We start from the raw sequence: 16,291 nt of genomic DNA on the forward strand, positions 1-16,291 counted from the left end.
AAAGATTATAAAAAATGGATTAAATGAGTGGATTATAAAATATTTTTTATTCAAGAGGTTGATACGGTGTAAAGAGATGAAAGTCAAGCATGCCGAATATTGTTCTTGAGGTATTGACACGACTCAATTATTTTTTAATATGACATCACTTTTTATGTCAAATTAGCAGAAATATATTTTTATTGTCTAAAAGTAAATTTTATGATTGATTTAATAATTTAAAGAAAGTGTCACGATGTGTGTCCACCTAGTGCTTAGGGAGACAAATCGAGAGTTTGCATGTATTTTGGAAAATGTCAGGCCATTTAAAGGGTTTAATTAGAGTAGTTTGCAAAGAAGCATAAATATAAGTAGGGTGGTGGTTCCCTCGATTTAGTTTGGGGGCGAAATCAGAATAAATCATCAATTCATATAGCTGTAGCTATACATTTCCAATTGGGCCTCTTTTTTATCAACATTTATGCTGTGTTTTTAGGATTAATTAGACAAAACACGGAATTTAGCCAAATTATTTAGACAAATACGGGTGTAACTTTCAGTTTAGAGATTTAGCTTTTCTCTTCTTCTTTTTTGATTCTTATGCTTTCTAAACTTGAAAAATACGATCTTAGGATTTTCTCTCCATCTCCCTTTTTTCTTTCTCAATTCCAACTCCAATTCAAAATCCATATCATCGTTACTTGCCGCCGCCGTTCGAGAAGAGATGACCGCCGTTTACAGAAAATTCCAAGCCTACCGCTTCCGCCGTTGTACGTGATTGTTGTGAGAATCTCGTCTTCATTTTCTCCATTCAATCTCGCCGTTCTTCAGATCTCAATGTCGCCGCCATTCATCAAATCTCACTGCCGCCGTTCGTCAAATCTCACTGCTGTCGATGCCATTTACGCTAGATGCCGTAGTCCTAAGCCTGCTGCCGTCATGCACAAGCCCTCACACACCATCGTTTCAATCAAGTCTTTTTCAGATCTAAAATTGAATTAATGTTTTGTGTGTTCTTTAATCCATTTATTGTTATATTTTTGTGAAAGATGGTGTTGATGTAATGGTGATTCGATTTTTTTGTACTGCACAGCATGTTGCACTCTAGGTGTTTGAACAAATGCTTGTGAGAATTTGTAATATTTTTTGGGTGTTAGGTAACCAATGGTTAATGTTGGGTAAACCGTTAGGTAACCTGTAATTTTTAGTTTTGATATATCATTAATGAAATCATTAGTAAACACTGTTGCTAAATTTTATGTTTCTGGTTTGATTTTTTTTTTGTTAGACAACATGTTGCATTCTAAGTGTTTAAAGAAATGCTTATGAGAATTAAGTTATATATTTGGGTGTTGGGTAATTAATGGTTAATATTAGGTAAACCGTTGGGTAATTTATAATAAATGTTATTTTGAATATATTATTAATAAAATCGTTAGTTAACTGTTGTTGATTTTTATTTTTATTGCTATTTAACCAATGGTGTACTAAAGGTACACCAATGACCTTTGTTTTTAATATATTGTTGGTTAACAAATGATTAACTAATGGTTAATCAACAATTTTAGATTTTAAAAAAGACGATTTAAGTTTTATTGTTGATTGCTCTTGCGGTGATGAAAGCGGAGGGGTTTATAATAAAATTTTCAACTAGTTTTATAAAAATTGAAGTTTGAATTTGTAATAGTTTTGTTTGTTGGTTAACCAACAGTGTTAGTATACCGCTGGGTAACCAAAATCGTATTCCTGAGATTAAAACAAATATTTTTGAGAATAACAAAAGTTATTTTTGCAAAAAAAGTACAAATTGTATTTCTTAAAAAAAAACTTTGAAGTAGTATTCTTGAGAATATTTTATCTTTTTTTAGTATTTATCTAAAAAGCCCGTGTTTTTAACACAGTTTACTGTGGATACGACCACCTCAATAATAAATAGTAATACTCTTTTCGTTTCATTTTAATTGAGAAAATTTCAATTGTATATTATTTAATTTTTTTAGTAGTTTTATTTTTATATTCTCACATTACATTAAATGCATCACAATTTTTTAAAAATATATTTTCTAAATGATTATTAAAGAGGATAAAAAAAATAGTATAAAAAATATTCTATAAATAAATATTATTAATTAAAATAGGACGTCCAAAATAAAAAATATGTGGATGTAGGGAGTAATTGTACTGTCTCCACCAAAAATCCATATACTAGCAATGTTATTTTGTTACACACCCTTTTTCTAGAATTAGACATTCATTTTCTTAATTTCTGTAACTCAGATAAAATTATGTCACGAGAGCAATTAAAATTAGCAGTATGGACTATTATAGTACATCATCTTATATATCAACTTCAAATAAATATTATTTAATTTGAGAGTTTTACATTAAAATAATAAAATAAATGGAAAATATATTTATTTTACCCCCCGATATGTCTTGTTTGACAAATATATTATAATTATAAAATTTTATTAGTTTGATCTATTATTTTTTTCAAATTTGCCTAATTTTTTCAGAAATAACATGACACAATTGTATACATCCATATGTACTAAATTTATCCTAACTAAACAATAAACGTATTTACTATTTAGTAAGACTCAAAAAGATAATAAACGAAATCAATAAAATTTTAAAATTATGATATATATTTAACAAATAAGATATAATTATAGGTATATAAATATATTATGCCTAAAATAAATTGACAAATACTATTTGTATATTTTGATAATTAAAAAAGAAAAGCGTTTCTGAGAATGTTTGAATTTACGAACTTGACAATTTATTATTGAGCGCTTTATGACATTTGATCTTGTCGGTAATTTTATAGGATAAGTGGGACATGTTGTGAATGTTTTATGCTTAACAGCCTTAACCTATAAGATATTGGAAAACATTCCATATGATATACAGTTTTGGGTTAAATAACTGTATGTTTTTACCGAAAGATTATTACTACTCTATTTATTATATTTTGATCATATAATTTTTATTTTTATATTAACGAGAAGTTATCATGGCAACTTGGGTTGAAAATTGCTTGTGTGAAAGAACATTTATAAAGTGCTCATCCATCTATTGCCACATTAATAATCTTTTTATCCTGAATTGCTATATTACTTTTCTGTTATATAATAATAAAATTCCAATTATCAAAATGTGATAATAGCTGTTTTATATAAGATTTAAAGTTCAGTAGCAACATGTAGTAAACTTTTAGCCTGTGTGGTTTTACTTAAATAACAATTTGCTCTCTCAAATTATAAATAATGAACAATTAATATATAAATAAATTTTGTGGACAAATCAATTATAAAGTTGATGATTATGATCAATTAATCCAATTTTGCAATTTATTCCCTTAATTCGTAAACTAATTGTCCTCTCAATTGCCAATTTGCTCTCTCAACTTATAAGATAAATTTTCAAAATGGGGCTAATTGACCCTAACCACTAACTTTATAACTGATTTTTCCACAAAGTTAATTTATATATATGCTCATAAGTCTTGCGGTTTTTTAAAAACTCAAGTGCTACTTCTTCAAAAAAAATTGATTTCGTATGTATTTCATAAGTTGAATAATTGGAGCTTAATTCCTAAAAAAAATCACTCATTTTTAATTTTTTTATTTATCTAGCTAGTCACTCTTTCAAGTTTGTTATAAATGAAGTTATAAGCATTCCATTAAGTGCTTAACAATTTTCACGTATAAAATAAAAAAGGGCTCTAGATTTTTAAATTTTTTATTCATATGACCTCTTTTTTTATTATTTAGTTTCCTATATGTTAAATTTTTTTATCTATTTGGTTCCACTTCAAGTTTGATATTCTGGCCTATTTTATCAATGTGTCGAATCAGGTGAAATTTACATTCGGTCTAACGTGTGTTTTACGATGATTGTAAATCACATTTCCTTTTCGTTCAAAAAAGAATTCAAAATTTTTAAACAAACTATATATAGACTAGATAAAGAAAAAAAGATTTTAAAAAGGGGTTAATTGAAAATTAAATATATGAACTTTAACGTTATTTGCAATTACAACACAGATTTTGAAACTTGACAATGCTAATAACCAACTTTTATTTTTTAGCAAATTAAAACACCAATCAATTATGGAAGAACAAAAATGTTGATATGCTTGCATATTATAATGTCCACATCAGCGTTGTTTAGCTCGTTATTCTGATTTTCCAAAAAACAAAAGTTAATGGCCGACTTTGGCAAATTTTAAAGTTCGTACGGTAATTGTGATTTAATTTACACTTAACCCTTTAAAAGATATGACTTTTATGAAGGTTAATAATTGATCACCACTTCAGGAACTAGTTCCTACGAACTTAAATTAATTTTAAATACAAGAAATCAAAACACAAGGAGTATAATAAATTTGGAGAGATATATAAATTAATTAACTTTCACTCATAAAATAAAAATGGAATTGGTACATAATCTAAAATAGAAACCGATAAATTGAGGATTCTCAATCACTAAAGGGCTACCCTAGCTAGCTGTAGCTACCTAATACTAACTAATTAATCTACAATTACATTGTTAATCTAAATGCAACTAAACGACCCCATGGTTTAATTTTTTTGCAGTTACTAAACTATATATTTTTAAATTTCGTTTATCGACATTTTTTTTAAAAAAATCAATTACCCAACTTCTATTTTCTCAAAACGGAAAGTTATTGTTGCATTTCTGGCCATTAAATGTTTATGTGGCAACGAAAAAGTAACACATAATTTTCGTCGGCCACTTAAGTGATAATTCGTATGAATTTACATATTGACTTTTCGTTTTTAGAAAAATAGAAGTTGGATTAGTAAAATATATAAAATAAAATGATGAGAACCGAGTTGTAAAAATCATATAATACCGTAACTGCAAGAAATTTTAACCCACCTCCCTATAATTGTTTATTAGTACATGCATCTATTTGAAAGAAGCAAGTAGAAAAAAAGTGTTAGGTTTTGGAATTAAGGTTGAAATAGACCTAGCTAAAGCTAGTTACTGCATTCATTAGCAGAAAGTTCTCTGGATTTGTTGAGCAAGTTCTTCTGCACTGAGTTGGCATTCAATTCCAATCTGTTAAACAAATTAAACCAGAACCGTTCAATCATTAGCTTCAGTATCGTTAAATAATTTACACAGAAATTATTACAACTCAATAAAAAAGACAGCTCTCTGTAAGAAACCCTAAAAAAACAAACAAAAACGAACAATTTTACAGCATTAAAAACAAGTTTTCAGCATTGAAACTTCCAAGTCCTAAATTTTATGTCAGTACCAATGCACTTTTTACGTAAAATGGGCATGAATTAATTCACTGCAACGCACTAACAATTTTACCATTTTTACATATTGTTCATTAAATTATTTGTAGAAAAGACAAATTATCAATCTCATGGAAATTAGATAATCATTTGTTTATGTACTCTTAGGTCAGTTTGATTTAGAGCAAATTTTAAATGGAGAGAGAACTGAAAAAAAATTGTAGGATAGGTATGTCTGTCTTGCTCCATTCTAAGAAACCAGATTGGACCACTAATTTATTTTTTGGTCAGAATTTAAGTAAAGAAATTAATATCTGCAATTTCTTTTCAAGAAAATTAATTTTCATTATATTTTGATTCCTTTTCTTTCAAATGAACTCAGAAATGCAAAGTACAATGATGAATTCATGATAAAAAGAAAGTACTCTAGTTTTCCGGTTTAAATATTTTTACAGTTAATGAACCATGATATGATGATTATCGACATTTCATGTTATATTTTTACAGTTAAATTTTTGTTTTTTCATCTAACCTTTCATAATTGTGAAAATGAAAGTTCAATTCCTAAATTATACTAACAAATAACACGTTGGCAATTGTTCTATAAATAAAACTTGAACTAATTATGAACAGAATTAATTAGGTAATGTAAAAACAACAAAAGTTGAATTAATTATGAACAGAATTAATCAGTAACCGGAAAAAAATTATGAACAGAATTAATTAGGTAATGTATCATTGTTAGAAAAAAACTTGATTGTAAAATATCTTTAACCGTTTTTTAAGAAAGTGCATAGTTCGGGAATCGTAAAAATATTTAACCCGCTAGAATTATTACCATTCAAATTTTATAAATAAACACAAGAAAACAAAAACTAAAGAATTTAAAATCAAAGAAACAAAATCTAAAAAATTCTTGAAGTCATACCTTGATGGTGAAGGAATTAAGCATGGTTTCATCAACAGTGTTAATGTTGACATTAAGGATCTCAAGAGAAAGTTCTTCAAGAGCAGAGATAATCTTCGTAGCCTGACCAGGAATCTTCGGAGACACTGTTTTCAGTAAAAGATTCGGGCCAGAGAACTTAACTTCAACATCAGCAATGGCGGACTTTGAATTGGCAACTAGTTCATTAATATTATCATTAATGGAAGATGAAGAAGAAGTGGTTGGAGATGGTTCGATTGAGCTAGCCATGGTTGGAGAAACGTAACCAGCTTGTGGCTGTAACCTAGGTCTGTAAGGGCTACCTGGCTGTGGGGTTCGTGGGCTTATTGGTAAGTTGAGCCGGGGACTTAACGGTGGTTTTCTAGGGCTAAGAGGTGACGGTCTTGGACTGGAAATAATTCTTGGGCTAAGGACTTCACTGTAAACTTTTCTTTGTTTTTTGGCTTCGAGAGATTGAAGAATTTGCTGTAATTCATTGATGTAATCAACTACACCTCCAATTATTGATGCTTGGTCTCCCTATTTCAAGAAACATTGTAAGAACTTAATTGAACTAAATCAAAACAAGCTTAGAAAGCATTCAGAAGAATTATTTTGCTTTTCATGAAATTGATTTAATGCATAAAATGTTAAGAAGATTCTAGAGTTAAATGTTTTTTTTTGGTTACGGAACTATACAATTTTTATAAGACGGTTTTTATTTGTTACTTTTTTATAACAAAATTATCTTTGTGGCTAACATATTGCTGAGTATCCAACTTTACCAAGTAGACAATTTGTCGACCAGACAATTATTATACATAATTAACCGAGTATGTTTTTATTGTTGATGATAAAAGTTCGGTTACCGAAATATAACAAACATAACGTCTATGACCAGTTTACGAGAAACATAATTTAATAACCGTAAAAATAATTATTAGAAAAATATATTATGATATCTTTGATGAGTATAGTACGTACTGAAAAGAAAAAAAAAAGCAAACGCAGAGTTTAATTCAAGAACTAGTAGATATATAATTAAAGAAACAAAAAACAAGAAGACGAGACAAGAAAAAAAGCCAAAAAAACACACTGATAAAGCAGAAAAAAGTAGAACTATGAGTAGAAAAACTAACCCTCTTGACATAAAAACAAGGCATGAGCGATCTCAACACTGTTAAATGCTCATTCATCTGCTTTCTACGGTTACGTTCAACCGTAATATGAGACATTCTTTGTTCCGGGTTCGTCTCTTCTGAAAAAGCTATCCCCGTCCCAGTTCCCGTCGTCTTTTGTTTCTTGTTCTTTGGTGTAATTTCAAGCTCAGTCTCAGACTCTAGTAAACCACTAGAAGAAGTAGACTTTTGCGACACAAGCCTCGCCCTCGTCGTCGTTGTTTCTTCGCCACTAACCGCCACTACTTCATTGGATGGTGTAACTGGAGGAAACTCCGTCACATTATCCAAGCTCTCAAAGATAGCAAAAAGATCGTCTCCGTCCAAAGTATTGTCGCCAAATTCAGATTCTTCAAGAAAATCAGAGACACTATCACTCATTTTCTCGACTGCGTTTTTTTCTTTCCCGGGAAAGTGATAGAAAAGTGGAGAGATGGTGTGAAAGAGACTAAACTATCGCAATCAACGATATATTTTGAAGCGGTTTTGATTTTCAAATATGGGGAAGTGGTTAGGTTAGGTTGGATCACTGCCGTTGGCTGCTGGGAACCTGAACCTCACGGAAATTCAGGAGGTAAAATGGAGCACTGAAATCCAAAACAATGACCTCTGAATCCAAAAAACATTACCGAGAAGGAGACAGCCGTTAGAGAAAGAGAGAGAAGAGATATATAATGGTAGCTAGTTGTAGTAAATGATGCAGAGGTATAAGGAACAAGTAGGGGTTAAAATGTTTTGAGGTTATTAAAATATATACTAGAATTTTAACATAATGGTAAGTAAAATTCAAATAAGATTTAAATATTTTTATTTTGATAACTAAATATTTACTTTTCCAACAATGACAGAGGGTAACTAAATGATTCTTGTAATATATTGCTTATATGCATAATGAAAAAATATGTGTTTTTTTAAATTTTATCACATTATTTTAAATTTAATACTATTCATTTTAAAATAAATTTGAAACAATTTTAGGTTTATTTTTCTAAAATAAAAACTTTAAAATAATTACAGTATGGAGATTATTCTATTTTTATTTTTAAAAAAAATGATATTTTATTATTCGGTAAAATGAATTTATCTACCCATAATTTTAACGTTTTTTTAAATATACTATGATTTTTAAGTAGTGTCATTTTAATCAATTACTTTTTAAATATTTGTCAAATACACACACAAGTTATTTGGAACTGAACACGACACAAGATTGTATGCGCGTATAGTAACGTAAAGGAGGGGGGGGGGGGTAATTTAAAAAAGTACAATGTTTTTAAGATTTTTATTTTGAATTTGCCATGTTATTTAGAAAATTATTACATATTGATTCCATTAACTTCATACATTTAATATTTGTTTATTATATAAAAAAAAAATTACCCTCTATAATTTTGATTCCTACTGCCCACATAAAATGAATTTTGTACATGTAGACAAGTAATATAGTGCCACATCTCCAAACAATTCTGGATATATATTAAGTAAAGATCGAAAAGCTGCTCGATTAAACTGGTAAGATTTAAGAAACGTGGTATATAGTAAGTAAAAATATTAAAATTGTTGATAGATAAATTTATTTTGCCTAATTATTTAATAAAAACATTTAAAATTAGATTACTCTTCTGTAATAAAACACTCTAAATATAAGTGGATTTATCTTGGTTGTATCTCAGCTGATCGATACTGCATTTATTATAAGATTTTGAGGGGGAGCTCAAGTCGTAGCCCATCATTTAAATAAAAATAAAATAAATTTTAGTACTATATAAGTTTGCTGGTGTTTATTCTTGAAGCCTATAATATGTTGTGTGGAAAGAGATAAGCATACTATTCATATATATAAAAAAAAAGATAAGCATACTCATTTACATTTATTGCACCTCAAGAACTTTGAATGGTAGTTAATCAAATCAAGAAAGCTGCATTTTCAAATAATTTAATTTTGTTCGGCTGTCAAGAAAGTATGGAATATCATGTATGTATTGATTTTGTTTGCTAACCTGCGAGAACCAGAAAATCAATTAATTCAAACTAAAATATATAGCAGACATTTTCTTAGGTTCAGCCTCCCCAAAAAAGACTAAAGAAAACTAGGGTATTTTTTTTCTATTGAGAAATTGTTGCAACAAAAAAATTACGAGTCACTAGCCTAAACTAAACTTTTTTTTAAAGAATTTGTGAAAATTAAGTATCAAAAAGCTCAAAGGCCAACATTACGAAAGAGAGTGAAAATGCTTAAAAGGCCCAAGTCTCGGCCTTTTTACTGTATAGGAAATAGTTATACTAATAAATTACTTATAACTGTTTCGAAAATGTCAAGAATAAAATCACTTTATCTATCTTTTGATAAAAAAAAAAAAAGAATAAAATCACTCAATTTTTATACGATGCCGTATCTTTTTGCAGTAATACCAGGCAGATTTGTATGATCTGATTGACTAAAAAAATTAAAAGCGATAAATTTGACCTTGCAAAACCAATATAAAAACCGGATATATCGTTTTCTCATCCAGAAATGGTCGGAGGTCTAAATTAAAAAAAATGATTTTTGTAGAAACTTTGCAACGATGCAATCAAGACTATTTTACTAAACAACTATGTTCAATTTATTATATTTTTATAAATAACTATTTGTATATTTTTCACATTTCAAAATTTGTCTATATAGTCTTGGGTCGTTATTGCATCACTTAATTGACAGACTGCCATGTAAACAAAAATTAGTCTGAATTGATTGCATAATTTTTATTATTTGAAAAATGAATGTTGATTTATTAAGTATAAAATATATAATGTTACCGCTAAGTAAAAGCAATATAGTTGGATAATTGTAAAAACAACAAAAGTTAATTTTGTCCTCTAAATTTTGCACAAAAGATCAATTAAGATTAAATTTGTGGCTTTGCAAAAGAAATATTAAACTTGATATTTTGACTCGTTTTATCCTTTATATGAGTTGTCATAAAATGATTCGAGCATGTTATTTGTATTGGAGCTGACGTTGTAAAAAATGATTGGAAAATTTGAAATAGAATGGATAGAACTAGCTAAAATGAGTGTAGAATTTTATTTTTCTTAGTTCGGGGGGGTCAAATAAAACTTTGTTAGCTGTAAAATATTTAATCCCTTTTTCATATTTATATATTACTCCATATGCGTAAGCTGTCTTCTGAGTATGGCTTAGCTTGTGGTGGGTACTGATTATTTATAGAGCCGCCCAGCCATTGTCTGCAAATATAAAGCTGCAATTTTGATGACATTATACAGGACCCACTAACAGTAGATTGATGAATTCTTAGACGACAGACACAGTTTTTTCGATTCATATTATCACTTGACATTTCATATTTGACGTTTCATATTTTTGTAACTGTTAGTTATTTCTGAGAATATTGCTGTGCATTGGCTCTTTTTAAATATCAGATTCTAATGCATATACCCAAATAAGGTTTCATACAGATTTTTATTCTCTATTCAATTTATTTAAACTAATTTGGGCATTTATTTATAAACTGTTCATACGTTGGTTTTAGAGTGATTGATTGGAAAAGACATGCATGCAGTTAAAAAAAAAAGAGAGCCGATGAAGAAAATTAAAAGAAAAAGTCAGCCATGAATGTGAATAGTTTTAAGGAAGGCGAATTATGTACTGCAAAGTGGAGAATGTTCCCATGAAAATCGCTGAGTATGCCAAGAATCATCAAAGCCCCCCCAGTGAGCAAATGTCTTTTCTCTTCTTGAAAAGATGATTCAAAACTTTAACTCTCTATTAATTCTCATACCACCAAAATTGATGTCTGCGTATTAAATTTTCAATTTTGGTATTATTTCATTTTTTTATCATGAAATTTTAATTTAGGCCTTTATTTTTAAATTTACTAGCAATGATGTTGTTACATAATGGAGAAATAATTTCTTTTTGGCAAAATGTATTTATCTATGGACAACTATATTTCGTTTTTCAAACATATTATAATTTTAAAATTACAACTTTCGTCCATCATTGTTTTGTTTTTTTACTAAACATACCCACAACTTGTTTAAAGATAACTTGGCACAACTTTATACGTCCACGTGTACAAACTTTATCCTACTTGACATCATGCAAGTCATGTCAGATAAAACATTAACATAAATATATTTGGCAACGCTTAAAAAGGTGAAGGATTAAACTGACAAAATTTCAAAATTATGGTATATATATTTAGCAAGTGAGCACACTTATAGGTATAAAATTGCATTAACAAGAGTGTGATGCATTACAAATATCACAACTCTTTTTTGTTTATGACACTACTATAAACAACTTTTTAGCAACATATTTTTCCGTCGCTAGAAGGTTGAAATCTGTCACTGAATCATATTTATCTCGGTCAAAAGGTGAAATCCGTCACTAAATCAGAATTTTTCAGTTAGTAATTTATTTTTCTAGTGATGTGATAGTAACGATGCTTTCAGGAGTTAATTTAGATTTTTTCTCGAGAGATTGAGACATTGTATTTGTTTCTAGTTTCATTGCTTACCACTTTTTTGTGGTTGTGCTAATATATTTATCATTTGACAAAAATAAAATAAAAACAGAAGTTTAATATTCATTATTGATGTGAGAAAAAATATGAAGTGGTAGGATGTAAAATCATTTTGATATGAAATTACTAAGGAAATTCAAGTTGCTTATAATTTCAAAATTTAATATCTAAATTTAAATAAATTAACGTTTTTTGAAAAAAAAACTGAAATTAAACAACATTTTAGTGACTTCCAAATTTTAATACCATTAATATCTCTTCTTATGCACTTTAATTGAGGCCTAATAAGTTATAATTTAGGCCACAGTTAAAAACAACAAAGTCTCAAAATTTTAATAATCTTAACAAAAACAATAAGTCTCAAAATTTAAATTCTTGAAACTATGTATAAAACACAAATGAGCTTTGAATATGGATTTTAAGTTAGAATTTCAAAGAATGTTGGCCCATTGATAAAATGAAAATTGCATAATGAAAGACGACAAAGAGAGCTCGAAGGAGGTGGGAGGCAGAAATAAATGATGAAGAAGATGAGGAGCAGAAGGGCGCAGCAACTTGTCTGATACGGACTTTGATTCTCTTTTTTATATATTAATGCACGCTTTCAATGCGCACACACGCCATCTCCGTGCCTCTCATCATCTTCCTTATTTACTCCTTAATTCTACATACATTTCCTAACCCTAATCTCTCTGGTTTGCAGTCTGTGTTTTCATGGAGTAAACGAGTTTTTACTGTTAATTATTACTTTTAGGGCAACCAATTAATTTGAACAAATGAATACAACTTTTCATTATCATCCATCAATTTTCATCATTTACCATTCTCAACCAACAGCCTTCTTTTTCTCTTTCTTTCAAACCTTTTTATGTACGTACTTTCTGCACTCACAGTTTGCATTCTGGAATTTTGCTGACCCACCAAATACTTCCATTACTAATCATCAAAAATTATTGGAAACTTGTTCCTTTTTTACTGTTTTACATTTACTGTATTGTGAGGGCATTTTTTTTTAATTTTTTTCTAAGTTTTTTTATATATATATATTTGAATATTCAGAAGCTGACTTCAGGTGCTATTATGATGTATGAACCCTAGGCATGCACTCTTACTATATTATCCATACCTTCCCAAGAAACTTCTTTTAGTTATTTTATGTCTTGGTTCATTACCTTTGCCCTATACTATTCAACATGCACGTCCAAGTTTGGCAGTCAAATCCAATATGAGATTAGACGTTTACAATATTTAACTTGAATGAGGGTATTACCTGTTTATGGGGCGGATTTGGGCGGATTTGATACTTTCGGATGTTTGTCTAGGTTTAGACTGAGTTCAATTCGAGCTTATTAATTATTATCTATATCGATTATTATAATATATTTTTCGGACTCATGATATATTAAAAATTAACTAATTGTATAAGTTTAAAATTATCCGTAAAAATGGATTTATCATGTGGCTTAGGACTCGAATAAAGCTTTATGTAAAATTTTAGTATTCAGGTCCGGCTCAAGCGGGCCTGGCAGGTCGGGCAGATACTCGGCCCAATGATCATGTATAATTGAGTGTAAATATTAGGCCAAACCATTTTTTTATAACATTTGGATTATTTATTAATTGCGGTCAATTTTTTAATTTTTATAATTATGAAACAATTTAAAATTTGTTTTGCAATTATCTTCATTTTCTTATCAAACTATTTTTCATCATTTATCAATTACAGACAAACTAAAAACATTATCGGACAATAATCCTTTTTCAAAGTACAGACCTTCATGCATGCTTGTAGGCCTAATTATAATTAATCATGATCGAGTCCCCACTATATGATAGGCTTAATTAGATAAATTAATGAAGATAATTGTACTTATAGATTTTTGTTGTTGAGAGAGTTATAGTATTATACACACACAATTAATACATATAAAGACAAGCAATTTCTTATCATTTAAAGCATACTATATGATTCATATATTTAAAGTGGGACAAAGTTTTAAATCAAAGTTGCCAAAAGCATACAATCACTAAAAATAAAAAAAATTAATAAGATGGGACCTCATCAGCTTCATTTACTTCAAAATCTGAAACATCATTTACTAACACCACGAAATATATGAGCAAAACATAACTCCACACATTTATAAAACTCCGGTTAGGGTTCATCGGGAATTGTGCACGGCGGAGCAGCTGGTCGGAGGACGACGGATGTTGGATGATTAGGCAAAGTGGAGCCCACAAAGTTGATTGCATTATAGATTTGTTCATGTAATGTCCACATCATGCCTTATGAAACCGTTGAGGTCTATATATTTTGGTGCAGCTCCCATTTCCTACCCTTTATTTTTGTATTAAATTCAGTATGCTAAAAATAATAATTTTATATGTTAAATTGTGAACGAATCTTGTAGTGATATCCAATTGAAGTTAATATTTGCATATTTTTCCATGTGTCCCCTATCTCTTTCTTGATGCTCCTCACATCAAGGGTCCTACTCACTCTATATTAGTATTTCAATGTATATTGAAACATATAGCTAGCCTGATATATATTAACTTGATTGTTTACCCAATAATTTTCAAGAAATTAAGTAATTTTTTAGAAAATGTTGTTACTATGTTATTGCTTAATTTAATTGTAGAAACTGGTAAATGATAAATTACAGTTTAGCCCAATATATGCAACGATTCTAGACAATTCACTCCATTTGAATTAAAATTGTAAACATTTGAAGCTTTAGTTTTTCTGTTTTGATAATTGAGAAAGGAGAGCGCTTGTGAGGAATTGAGCTCACGACCTGAAAGATTACTGCCAAACGATTATACTATTTGAGTTATAACAGCTTTAGTTAGAATTGTAAAAGATCGAAAAGATTCATGAATTTTACATGCGCATAATTTTTTTAGCAGCGTTGAGGCTTTATGGGACTAGACTAGCGCATAATTTCCATGGATTCCACATTCCGAAAACGTATAGTTTTTATAAATATTTAATTTGTCATTTTTTATGAAATGTTTGCTTTGTGTTTTTTATGAAGATTTTATTTGTCCCTTTTATATGAAAGAATTGTTAGTCTTCTATTGTAAGATGAAAATTTGATCCTTATTATATTAGAACAGTTATATAATTTCATTTTTATTTTGTAACGTGGTCTGCAAATAAAGCTATGTCTATAATTGTCTAAATATCTAATTTTATTAGAGGTTCACTTATACATTGCTTAATATGAATGGAAGATATTTTTGTATGTCAAAAAGGGAGAAAAGGCGTTTGTATTTTTATCATGAAAATTAAAAATATTGTTAAAAATTAAAAAAAGCGTTCGATTTTTTTCAATTGTATATATATATATATATATATATCAACTTCTTATTTCTATGGTAAATTGTGAAAAATAAATAAAAGATGCTTGTTTTATGAAAACTACTAATGAATAATTACCCTTTCTAGACAAAACTACTTAAAAGCCCCTCATAATGATGAATGCAACCACCAATAACAAGTTGGGGAACAGTAGGAAAAACAAAAATTGAATATCTAAAATTTACCAAAAATATCAAATGGTACAACTATACATTTTCAAAACAAATTTGTTCATTACTCACATGGGACTTCACAGAATTTGTCTCTTAGGGTTCTTATTGCATAGTAGCATGCATTGTTGAGTAAATATAAAGAGACAAACTTAAAATATAGTTAATGATTTGAATTTCAAAAGATAACATGTTTTTTCACAAACTCTTATGACATTTTGGTGTTCTAAATTGTCAAGAAAAGATGCCGACATTTAATTATACGATTCGTTTCGGTTCCAATGCAAAACAAAATTTTGAGAGTCAGTTTCTTAGCATTTCTCCTTTTGGTGATGGCGACCAATCCTTTGTTGAATTTGTTGGCAAAATGTAAAATAAATGCCTATTTTTTTATTTCTATTTTTTCTAATAGGCCCACTTTTGATGCAGGAATGTCTCGAACATATGGGTCCCTAACTATTTTTTAAGACATAAATCCTGCTTCTTATCACATTAATTTTTCCATTATTAGGACTTATTGTTTACTAATTTTGTTCATTTGGATATTGTTTTGTATTTATGTGCAAATTTTATATTACAGATGAAGAATTCATTCAAATACTTCACATTTTAAGTTTGTGTGAAAGTTATACTCCCTCCGTCTCAATAGAGTTGTCCACTTTGAGAAATATTTTTGTCCCAAAACTCTTGTCCACTTTCAAAAAGTAACTAACTTTTACACTCAATTTTCCTATATTAGCCCTATTTAAAATCCACTAATAAGTAAATTGAAAGTGGACTCTATATTAAATAGGGGTATGACAAGAAAAGTAAGAAATTTTTTACAAAACCCATAAGTAATAATTGTTTTTCTTAAACTGT

At 28.9% G+C, this 16,291-nt stretch overlaps 1 protein-coding gene across 1 annotated transcript; it reads right to left on the reverse strand.

Moving 5' to 3' along the window:
• Positions 1 to 4,844: 4,844 nt before the first annotated feature.
• Positions 4,845 to 8,082, reverse strand: LOC126671371 (transcription factor SPEECHLESS). Its single transcript, XM_050365140.2, has 3 exons — positions 7,329 to 8,082; positions 6,190 to 6,729; positions 4,845 to 5,073 (listed from the first exon to the last, which is right to left on the reverse strand). The coding sequence occupies exons 1-3, from the start codon at positions 7,746 to 7,748 to the stop codon at positions 5,008 to 5,010; spliced, it is 1,026 nt and encodes a 341-aa protein (XP_050221097.1). The 5' UTR covers positions 7,749 to 8,082; the 3' UTR covers positions 4,845 to 5,007.
• Between the last annotated feature and the right edge of the window lie 8,209 nt (positions 8,083 to 16,291).

Source organism: Mercurialis annua, linkage group LG3 (genome assembly GCF_937616625.2).
Source record: "Mercurialis annua linkage group LG3, ddMerAnnu1.2, whole genome shotgun sequence".
NCBI classification, from domain to species: Eukaryota; Viridiplantae; Streptophyta; class Magnoliopsida; order Malpighiales; family Euphorbiaceae; genus Mercurialis; species Mercurialis annua.

Bases quoted from the DNA above. Each gene is read 5' to 3' on its own strand.
- LOC126671371 (XM_050365140.2), bottom strand. From the start codon at position 7,748: ATGAGTGATAGTGTCTCTGATTTTCTTGAAGAATCTGAATTTGGCGAC. The intron at 6,730-7,328 runs GTTAGTTTTTCT...TTCTTGAAATAG, and splicing joins CTTGTTTTTATGTCAAGAGG to GGAGACCAAGCATCAATAAT. The intron at 5,074-6,189 runs GTATGACTTCAA...TTTGTTTAACAG, and splicing joins TTAATTCCTTCACCATCAAG to ATTGGAATTGAATGCCAACT.